Source organism: Carica papaya, chromosome 5 (assembly GCF_054855325.1).
Source record: "Carica papaya isolate Zhongbai chromosome 5, ASM5485532v1, whole genome shotgun sequence".
NCBI classification, from domain to species: domain Eukaryota; kingdom Viridiplantae; phylum Streptophyta; class Magnoliopsida; order Brassicales; family Caricaceae; genus Carica; species Carica papaya.
Genome location: NC_142313.1, coordinates 12,612,921 through 12,624,195, shown reverse-complemented (window position 1 = coordinate 12,624,195; position 11,275 = coordinate 12,612,921). Strand labels below are relative to the sequence as shown.

Genomic DNA, 11,275 nt, shown 5'->3' with positions numbered 1-11,275 from the left:
ATGTTTTGAGATCTTTCATTCATCCACATCTCACGTGACTCTAATGGAACTTGTAAATCATTAAGGGTCATGGTGTCCAAAATTTTTGACTCTTCAATAGTTGTCACCACGTAGTCGAATCGACTTGACAATCTACATAAGATCTTCTCCATGACATCTTTCTCATTTATTTAGTCTCCATTATTCTTCATCTCGTTTATTAAGTTGTCAATTCATGAAAAATAATCACGAATACTTTCGTCTTTGCGTTGCTCCATTAGCTCGAACTGTCTTTTCAATCCTTGCAATCGACACCTTTATATGTTTCGAGTAAAATATTCCAAATCTCTTTTGTTGTTTTGGCATGAAATATTTTTTTTTCAGAACCGATAACTCCACGGACTAACAAATTAAAAATTTCTCATTTAACGAATAATCACGAACCAAGTCTTGTAAACCTATTGCTGACGATATTTTCTTTTCAGCAAAATTATTATCTAAAATTTGCCATAATCATTGCTTCTCAAACACAGTAACATTAAGTGCTTCCATATCGCAAAATTATTTTTGCCATCAAACGTAAAAATTGATGATTGCACTTGTTGAATTTGAACTCCTGTTGTTGAACTAGAAACCATATTGATCAAACCTTACGCTCCGATACCAGATGTTGACAATTTAATTTTATTATAACTGCCTAGATAATAAATTTATAAATTAAAAAATATTCAATACTTTATTGATAGAAAGAACATAAATTTTATAACACTCACAAGACAAAATTTCACACCCTAATATTTTTCTTTTCCACACATTTGTCTATTATTTTTTGTCTAAATCTGTTTATATAAGTAGAGAGGTTGTCGTTTTGTCTTCACTTTTTTTATTGTTATCGTTTATTTCTTTTTTTTTTTTTTAGTGTTTCGCTTTTGCCTCTCTTTAGTGTTGCCGCTTTACCTTCGCCTCTTTATTGTAAATTAATTGAAGTTTTAATTTTTAACATTAATTAAATCAAGTTTAATTATCCAATATAAACTTTTATGTATATTCCAAGTAAGTGATTTTTTTTTATTTTTAAATGCAATGAGTTCAATTTTTCCGAAATACATGCTAAAATTTAATTTTGAAATTAAAATTTTATTCATAAAGATATTAGTATGAGCAATGTGAAAACAGTTTTGTGGTACCATGGGTGGATGAAGAAAGAAACACCTCGTGTCATGGCATGAATAACGTCATTGCAGGGGTATTTTTTGGCTACTTCACAAATGCATTTTCGCCACGTTTTGACGATGACAATAATAATAATAATAATAATAGTTAAATGAAACCCAGATCCAGATTATTTGTTTTTTTTTATTTAAGAAATTATCTCGTATCATGTAGACACATAAATATCTATTATAATTTAATTAATGTCATAATATAAATTGTATTTCATAAATTATATTAATTAATTTTGATTTCTATTAAATTAGTAATGAAAATGACCAATTGTTGCTGTGCCCCCAGGGAACGCAAACCACTTAGAAAAACACGATATAACAAGGAGTGGTGGTTGTCTAATCTAATTTTCCACATAATTCATCTATTCAATTTTTTATTTCCCCCTTTTTTTTTTTAATGATTCAAATTTAAGTCATTAGTTATAAAATAAGATACATGCATTTAAAAATTGATTTTCTTGTTGGTTGAAAATCGATTATAACATTTATAATTATAAAATAGTTATAAGGTATTACTGTAAACCTATTGTGTTTTATCCAACTCAATAATTATGACGCAGTTAAATTAATTTTATTTATAATTTTAATTTTATAGTGATGAACTTTTATAGATTTAATAATACAATTGATATTTGTTAATTTTGATTCGTAATATATATATATATATATATAGTAAATAATTTTTTTTTATTTTTACTTTTATTTAATTTAATTAAAAATTTACTGATAATTATTTAGTATCAAATATCGACATATATGTAAATTTATATTTTTATTGGTAAAGAATATATGAGAATGAATATACCCAATATCTAGTTATAAGTATGGAACACAGTATTTATATGCATGGGAACACATAAAATAGTAATAAATATTAGTCTGAGTCAAGTCAATGAATGCATGTTCCTCATTCTCCATTGATTTTGAATGGCAAATAAAACTCATACATCTTTTTCTTCTTTCCATTCTTATTAAATATACCTTTCATTTTTATTTCTAATATATATATACATACATTAAAAAAAAATTTAATTTTTTAATAAAATTATAATCAATTCTTAGAAATTTAGTGGAAAATTGAATTGATGACCACTTTTTAAAGTTCATTTAAGGTTTGCTTGAGTGGCATTTATAATATGAAGAAGCTTCGCACCAACCGGTTTCCCTACTTTTTTAAATTCACACCGCATTTTCTTTTTAAATTCACAGAAGATTTTATTTTTAAATTACAACTTTCTCCATACATCAACCGAGAATTTAATACTAAATTTATTTCTTTTTAGTTAAAAAAAAAGTTCAAACTTAATTATTAATTTATTTTTTATATTATTTCTGTCCATATAATCAATTGTTTGCGTGTGGATTCTGTTGCTTGTCTTCATCTTCGTGGTCTTCGTGAACTCTGATTTTGACTTCCCTCTTTGAAATGGTCGTCACATCATATCGAACACCTCTTATACATACATACATATATATATATATATATATATATATATACATTAAGCTAATCTCTCAATCCACACTCCCCGACCATTCACCACTCTTATTCCCTACTTTCTACCCTTTAACTTTTGCTTTGCACACACTTACTTTTCATCTTGGGAGACGATGGTGGATTGCAGCAAGAGCAAAGTCTGGGTTTCCTTTTTGGCGGTGTGGCTATGTCTTGTGCCGATCTTGGCGTTAGCTCAGCAACGAAAGTTGCGCTTCTCTCCAAATGGGGAATTTAAGATACTGCAAGTGGCGGATATGCACTATGCTGAAGGCAAAACGACGCCCTGCTCTGACGTTTTGCCCAGCCAGATGTCCTCTTGCTCCGACCTCAATACCACCGCTTTTCTGCGTCGCATGATCCTCGCCGAGAAGCCCAATCTCATCGTTTTCACCGGTACCCTTTCTTGTTTTCTTTAACTTTTTTCTTTATTGATGGATTGGAGATTACTGTTTCAGTTTTCAGTCTTCAGCTTTGATTAAACACTTGTGTTTTCTTGCTTGGCTCTGCTTTAGGAACATTCGATCTTTTTACCGTTACGTTAGAAAAAATTTGTGTCCCAGTTTTACAGCATATGGTTTCTTTTTTCTTGGGCTATGTGTGGGAGAAGTTGAGAGGGAAAGGGGCCCATGATTCTGATATCATATTATTCAACTTCAGATTTTGATTCTTCTAATTTTTTTGTTTGAATACTAAATGTTAACCCGTGATTCTTACATGTGATAACCAGCACCCGTGATTTATAACAATCCAATCAGTTTCTGGATTAAGGAATAATCACTTGAGACTACAGCTTCAAGCTTTAACTGCTCTTGTTAAAACCCCTTTTAAAGAATTAAAATATGGTAGAATCCAAGCTTATATGGGTGTTTATTTACAGGGGATAATATATATGGGTTTGATGCTATAGACGGAGCAAAATCATTGAATGCTGCATTTGCCCCTGCAATTGAGTCAAATATCCCATGGGTTGCCGTTTTGGGGAACCATGACCAGGAATCCTCACTCTCTAGGGAAGAAGTCATGAAACATATAGTTGGGTTGAAGAACACAATGTCAAAAATCAATCCTCGAGAGGTCCATGTTATTGATGGTTTTGGAAACTACAACCTGGAGGTTGGTGGTGTTCAAGGGACAGGATTTGAAAACAAATCAGTTCTCAATCTCTACTTCCTGGACAGTGGAGATTACTCCACAGTTGCTTCAATACCAGGCTATGGCTGGATCAAACCTTCTCAGCAATTTTGGTTTGAACGAACTTCTGCAAGGCTTCAGGTAATTCATATAATTGGATCTATTCACTGTTGAATATTTTCTTGATCACATTTTACTGAGTTACTCATTTGAAAATTTCAAGCTCTAGAAAGGGATTTCTTGACGGATGAAAAAAAAATGTTGGGATGCCGATATGCTTGGTAGTTTCATATGGCAATGACCACGTTTAGTGAATCATTTCATTTCATATTGCAGAGGGAATATACTAAAGAGCCAAACGCACAGAAAGGACCTGCACCTGGGCTTGCGTATTTTCACATCCCCTTACCAGAGTTTGACTCATCAAATTTGACAGGTGTTCGACAAGATCCTATCAGCTCGGCTTCTGTGAACTCAGGCTTCTTCACAACCATGGTAGCAGCAGGTGATGTGAAGGCTGTCTTCACAGGCCATGATCATCTCAATGACTTCTGTGGTAAGCTAACTGGTATACACCTTTGTTATGCTGGTGGTTTCGGATACCATGCCTACGGCAAAGCTGGATGGGCGAGGAGAGCAAGGGTGGTGGTAGGACAACTGGAGAAGAGAATGAATGGAGGTTGGGGAGCTGTTAAATCGATTAAAACATGGAAACGCCTAGATGATAAATGGCTAACTGGAATTGATGGTCAGGTCCTCTGGAGCAAGAGCTCTGCAGCCAAGTAAATTCCTACTCGCTTATGGGGATGGAGATTTAAAAAAAAAAAAAACAGATAAAGCTGATTCTGCCTTACGAAGGTTCAAATCTGTGTGTTTCATTATTATTATTATTATTTTTTCGGAATCGTGTATCGTTATTTCTTCATTTTACTGTTACATCGAAAAGGAAATATTTAAGATTTTATTAACAAAGTTAGACTATATTTGTTAAAAATAAATGTAGGACGTGATATTTGTTAAAATTAATTATATATAATGAAATTATTGAAAAGAGTATATTTTTCGCAGCAAAGAAAATATTAAAAATTGTCGGTGAAATTCGAATTCATAACCTTTAAATATAACATAAAGGTTTTGACTGCTAAATTATTATATGGTTAATTTAAGTGGGTGCAACAAAATATGTTTTTACAAAAACATAGTAAACTTATTAAAACTTAATTTAATTTAGTCATCTTAATCCCAATAATACACTACTGTAATAAAATATTAATACTATTGAATTAAATATTAAAAGTTAATTACAAATAATTTATAATACACTCATAAAATAGTAAATCTTATATTTTTAGTAAAATTTGAATTCAATAACTTTCAAGTAAACTATAAATGTCTTAATGATTAAATTACTGTGCGATTAATCTAATTAATAGCAGATTAATTTTTATAAAAAGCTCACATTAATCTGGACACAAAAACCAAATTAATCTTTTTTTGAGGAAATTAATTCCAATAATCATAGTATTTGGCCACCTTTTTAGTTAAATTTTAGTCGGACAACATGTATCACTAAAAAAGTTCTATTTATTTGTTTTGTTTTCTTTCCACCTTTTCCCCCTATTTCCACTACAATACTCAAAAGTATGAATATCCTGCAAAATCATAAAAACAAAAAATATATGAGGTTCTAAAGTCACGAAGTTAATAATCAAAAGTTACAAAATGTCTAAATAAAAACATAGGAGATTCCAAAATCAAAAAATTACTATAGAGGTTATAAAAAAAAAAAAACAATACTATTTGTTTTAAAATAACTTATTTATAAAAAAATAAACATGAAATGTTCTTTTGTAAATATTATACAATATTTTTTGTTCTATTCTTCAATTTAGTAAAGAATCAATTATTTTAATCTATTATATTTTTATATTCATTTTATCAAATATTACTTCTTATTACATATTGATACGATAATAACATCCATATTTTTAAATAAGTATATAAAATAATTGATAATTTTTTTAATTTATAAATAATTAATTTTAAGAATACTTATAAAAGTAAAAACCGGATTACGTAGAATATAAATTTCAGACATTTAAAATTTGAATGAATACATAGTTGATCGTTCAATCTTCCTAAGAGAAAAAAACAATACCACTTAACTCAAGACAACTGTAACAAGATAAGTAAATAACTCTAGATCTAAAGATAATTTATAAAATAAAAATATATTACTTCAAATTAGTAAATACCAAAAAGAAAAAGAAAATACATTTGATATATAGTCACTTGAACTCGGGCTGTGGTAGAAATTATATTTCATACTCGAATTTGATTAATCAAATTTGATTTAATATAATTATTTTTATTAAAGTATGAATTCTAATTGAGATTATGAAAAAAGAGGGTAGGTTGGAGGAAGTTTCATGTAAGTGTTCTTAAAGAAAGAAGATGGTTTTTTTTTTTAAAAAAAAAAATTTCCCAACATTTTTTTTTTTAAAAAAGTTTGTATAAGATTTTTGTCAAAACAGAAGACAGCGGAATAACTTCCTTGTATATTAATTTAATATAATATTATTATTCAACCGTTACCACCAATTGAGGAATCGGGAAAAGCCTGGCCGTCAAGAAGAAACCTTCTTCCCCGTTCCTCATCGAATCCTTTCGTCTTCGTCGACAATCATATACGATTCTCTGCCTCTCTTCCACGATCTGCCTAAAGGAATCTTTGGCTTCATTGCCAAAGATTTCTCTCTTCTTTTCTTCAGTCCCACAGATCTGCAGTTAGGATTAAGGTTTCGGTGTGGGGATTCTTCTAAAAAGAAAACGATAAATCATTTTCATCGACATGACCTTTTCCTCCAAAATTTCTCTAATCTTCTCCTTCATTATTCTTACCTTATTGGGTTGCTGCTTGATCGGCGTGCGATCCGCACCTGATCTCCCAGGAGGGATTCTGCTTCCGAGCGATAAAGATGGCGATTTCGGCGTGTGTGCAGGGGTCACCAAGCCGACTTCGTGCCCAGTCAACTGTTTCCGGACAGAGCCCGTTTGCGGGGTCGATGGGGTGACCTACTGGTGCGGGTGCGCCGATGCTATGTGCGCTGGTGCTCGGGTTGCCAAGTTAGGGTTTTGCGAGGTGCGTAATGGTGGGAGCGCTTCTGTTCCTGGGCAGGCGCTGCTCTTGATCCACATTGTATGGCTCATCTTATTGGGGCTTTCTGTGTTGTTTGGTCTTTTCTGATAAATTGTAGAGAATTCAATTCACATTTTTCTACTCGTGTGTGCCTAATTCACATTTTTCAGGCCTTTGTCCAGTTTGTACGATAAGAGTATTTGTGTTTTTTATGTCTGTAATTTGTAAAACGATTTCTTTGAACCAATAGATATATTTCCCATGATTCTTTATTCTCTTCTTCTTGTTGGTTGATTTATACGACCATTTCTTGTTTTCATTGGCTGTCACTGGAAAGAGTTTCAGATTATATAACTTAAAGTGTTCATTCACTGGTAATCATGGAACTGCTGGATGAAGATTTTATCCTAGTTTCATTTCTAATCAAGATGGGGAGATTTATGATTCTTACTTAAAATCAACTAAGAGTATAGATTCTTCATCATTGAGTTTAAGATAGGAGATGATTCAATTGTGAATACAATACGAAATAGTAATCTAATTCACTGGTTACTAAGTTAAAGATATAGAATAGAATTGAACTAAATGGAAGGGGTAATATTAGGATTTATCTGGGTATTTTTCAATCTGTTCAAATCGCATATTGTTTCATCAAAAAACAATTGCAGCTAGCCGAGGTTATTTCTCCCCATATTTCCCAAGTCTTGAATTATCATACAATATGTATCTATATCTACATCTAATGGGCAAATATTATCAGCTATTTCATTGAGCAACAAGCTCTGACAATTCAAAGTCACTGAAAAGAAGCTTCACCACCTTGTTTATATGTATAATGAACGAATGTTGGCTTTTGGAATGATAAATAAGAATGTACTATTAACAGGATGTTGCACTAGCTTCTCTTTCTTAATGCTCTTTTTGTTTTCCTTTTTTCAGATTGATACCTTCACTTTTTTTTCAAGATCAAAATTTTTGTGTTCGAAAGATTATAACCTTTCATAATTAAAGAGATCTCATAATCTTTTGGCATCCTAGGTAGGTAACTTACTGTTTCTTCCCATATTTGAAACAGCTTCAACTAAACACCCAGTTGTTTTGGTTATATTTTCTCCTGAAATACATTCTGGAATTTGTTTAGGTACATATTTGTAACCAAGTAAACTAAGTGATTCAAAGTAAAAAAGGCAAGGGATGTTAAAGTAGATGACATCTCAAGAGAGAGAGTAATTGCGGGTCTTCATATTGGTATTCTCTGTTGCTTGTTTTAGTGGCATTTTCTGATTTTTTTTTCTAATGTCACTTTTTTTAGTGCATGAACTCAAGTCTTCATAAGTTAGTGTTGAGATGTATTAAGTGGCACCAAAGCTTAACAATTTCAAATTAGTTTTAAAGGCCATTTGGATGGGTCTTTTTCTTTAAGCTTATAAGCTTTTGTAAGTAGGTTTTATAAATTTTGAAGTAATATTATTATGCTGAAAACTCTAATTAAGTTAGCTTACTTTTTAGAGTTTATAGTCAGAGAAAAATATGCTGATATCTGGAGCTTACTTTTTGGCTCTGATTTTTGGGTTAAAGTAAAAGATTTTGTAGACCTAAGAACTAGAGCAACATTTGGAGAATACTGCCTAGTCTCAGCTTTACAGGAGGTCATTCATTTTCTGGTACAGTTCAAATATTCTGTAATGTCTTCTTATCTTCATTTTTTCATTTACTTGTTTCTCTTATTTTCTCTGCCTGAAGTGAACATTAGCCAAAGGAGGTTTTCTTACGAATTGGGTTCCTTCTTTCCAAGTTTTCTTTGTTTATTGGAATGTTAGCGTCATTTGGGGAAGAGGATATTCTATCTTTCAAGAGTGGGTTAAGTTGGAATTCGAACCAGTTGTCTTCATCAATTTGCTCACGTCCATATTACTATGCTGCTTTCTGAGATACCAAGTTACCAGTTTTGACCAATTTTGTAATCAAAGTTGGAAGAGATAGAACGGTGATGTATTTATATGTTCAGCGTAATCCTTGACACATATGCATTTTAATGGTTATGCCTTTTAAAAAAATAATTCCACCACTTGATTTTCCTAATACTTCTTTTTTCAATTGTCCATGTATTATTGGATACAAAAAAGATCAAATTATCACTGTAAAACAACCTATTGCTTGGGCAGCAAGTCACCGGCCAACCACCAGCCAATCTCTGCAAAACACTTCCCAAAAAGGGAACATTGAAGGGGGGGGCGACTAATACTCGCCACAACGAGACACAGTGAAGTTAGAAGAAAACTAACCATACAAGTCTGTCTGTACAACACAAAAAACCCAAATGTTTAAATGAATCTGGAGAGCTTTGAAGATTACAGGGCCTTTGCCATGGGAGTTCAGCAAAACCCTTGTCATGTTGTACTCCATGTAAACCAATTTGTGAGTAGACTGCATGTTTTGATAAGTAGATAAAGGCAGATCAATAACAAAATGGCTCCAAGAGTAGCGGCTCGTAAAGCAGTTTGCTCTGGCGGAGAACTTGTTGTAAGGTAAAGACAATCCTTGATCATGAAAATCCAAGCTAATCCTTCTAGCAAGAATCTACAAAATATTATCCCTCTCCCCTTCTCTCCAGACACCCTGCAAATGATTCTCATACATATTGATCCAACAACCAAGAATGTAGTCACTGAACGCCCTCTGTATGACACCAACTTTCCCCCTGCAACCAGAGCCTCTTTCCGGCACACGCACGATATACACTCACCAGAAAATCTTGATGTTACCAGGGCATCAAAACCAGTGTAGTAAGGTAACACTACAGCATCTAGATACAGACTTGCATGCAAAATCCCAGAAATTGTAGATGCTTCAAAGAATGCATAGTTGGTGTTCTTATCAGCTGCATTTTCAAATGCCAGAGCAGAAACATGAACCAATTGGAGGATTGCAGGACCAGCAATAGATAAAGGAAATACAGTGTTAATCCTTTGACCCTTTGCCAGTACCAAGAGGATTACAGGAAGAGAAACTGGACCAGAAGGTAGTAAATATCTTTTTGATTGAACTAAATCATGTCTCCCTCTTCTTGATGTACTTACCACCATGATTATGATTGTTGCAAGATATGAAGCTGCTGTGAAGACAAAAACCAGGATATCGACAAGAACTGGATAATTCCCAGGATAAACACTTTGGCAGAAGTAATGAAAGGGGCAGCTGATTGGATCCATAGTTTCTTCTACTTGCCATCTGACGCATTTGAAAAATGCCATGTGAATATCTCGCAGGTCCCATTTGAGTTTCAGTATTGCTTGATTTTCTGAATTCAGGAATTGCATACCCATTTCTGCTCTTTACTATTTCCTCTTGTAGACCCCTTTTTAATAACTTGTTTTAAAAATGATTTGGAAGAAGTTGCTTGGTTTTGTATGTCTGTTGAGATACTTCTGAATGTTGGTAAGTTGGAAAAGGAAATATCATCTAATTTTTCTTTCTTCTTGGAAATTAATTTTATATTATTCAAGCATTGGAGTGATTTGTTTTTATTCGTCAAATTTAATCTGAATAATTATTATGCAAGATTCTATTAACAAAAATCTTCTTTGTGTTGCTACCCGGGAAAAGAGTTTGCTCTTAATCAGACAAATTATGGTTTTTCTGGCAATTGATGAGTAATTAATACAGGCATATTTTTTTTTTTAATTTTTAATTTAATATGATGTACCCATGTTTAACTCTTTCTGAAACTTGGATATGTTTCTAAATGACAAAAATGGGTGAACAAATTCGGTGAAACATTGACGGAGATTGAAGCAGCTTAATTTCAAAGAAATGTAGTTTGGTGCGTGATGCCTATTGATTTGATGATGGTCTGACATTGGCTAAATTATATATATATATATATATATATTTCTTTTCTTTCGTTTTTTTTTTAATATCTTATAAATTTAAAACCCAATTGTTTTTATTAAATAAAAAATAATAATTCTGTGCTCCTTCCAATGGGCTTGAAGCACAAAAAAGAAGTAAATATCAAAATGCTCAATTTTTCTGTGTTATGTTATTTAAGTAAATCTCACCGAATTATGAGTAAATCTTTAAAAAAATATTGGTCATTCGTATAGTTTTTCCATAATTATTTCGTTAAATTTCAATATATATTATATTTAATCAAATTCAGTTTTTGAGACCTAATTATGTAAATATAAAAAATATTTTATTATGCCTTGATCATTCATATAATATGTAACGGCCCCGGAAAATATTAAAATGAAATGAGTATTTAAATATATCGAATGCGGAAGCGAGATCAAAATTTCAGTT

At 31.9% G+C, this 11,275-nt stretch overlaps 3 protein-coding genes across 3 annotated transcripts; 2 read left to right on the top strand and 1 right to left on the bottom strand.

Moving 5' to 3' along the window:
- The first annotated feature begins 2,700 nt into the window (after positions 1 to 2,700).
- PAP14 (purple acid phosphatase 14) lies at positions 2,701 to 4,887 on the top strand. Its single transcript, XM_022041593.2, has 3 exons — positions 2,701 to 3,093; positions 3,578 to 3,972; positions 4,168 to 4,887. Exons 1-3 carry the CDS (start codon positions 2,814 to 2,816, stop codon positions 4,615 to 4,617), a joined length of 1,125 nt encoding a protein of 374 aa, XP_021897285.2. The 5' UTR covers positions 2,701 to 2,813; the 3' UTR covers positions 4,618 to 4,887.
- Positions 4,888 to 6,396: 1,509 nt separating this feature from the next.
- LOC110814171 (uncharacterized) lies at positions 6,397 to 7,242 on the top strand. The gene has a single exon (XM_022041547.2). It carries the CDS (start codon positions 6,683 to 6,685, stop codon positions 7,076 to 7,078), a length of 396 nt encoding a protein of 131 aa, XP_021897239.1. The 5' UTR covers positions 6,397 to 6,682; the 3' UTR covers positions 7,079 to 7,242.
- Positions 7,243 to 8,991: 1,749 nt separating this feature from the next.
- On the bottom strand, positions 8,992 to 10,318 carry LOC110814172 (uncharacterized). The gene has a single exon (XM_022041548.2). It carries the CDS (start codon positions 10,294 to 10,296, stop codon positions 9,361 to 9,363), a length of 936 nt encoding a protein of 311 aa, XP_021897240.1. The 5' UTR covers positions 10,297 to 10,318; the 3' UTR covers positions 8,992 to 9,360.
- Between the last annotated feature and the right edge of the window lie 957 nt (positions 10,319 to 11,275).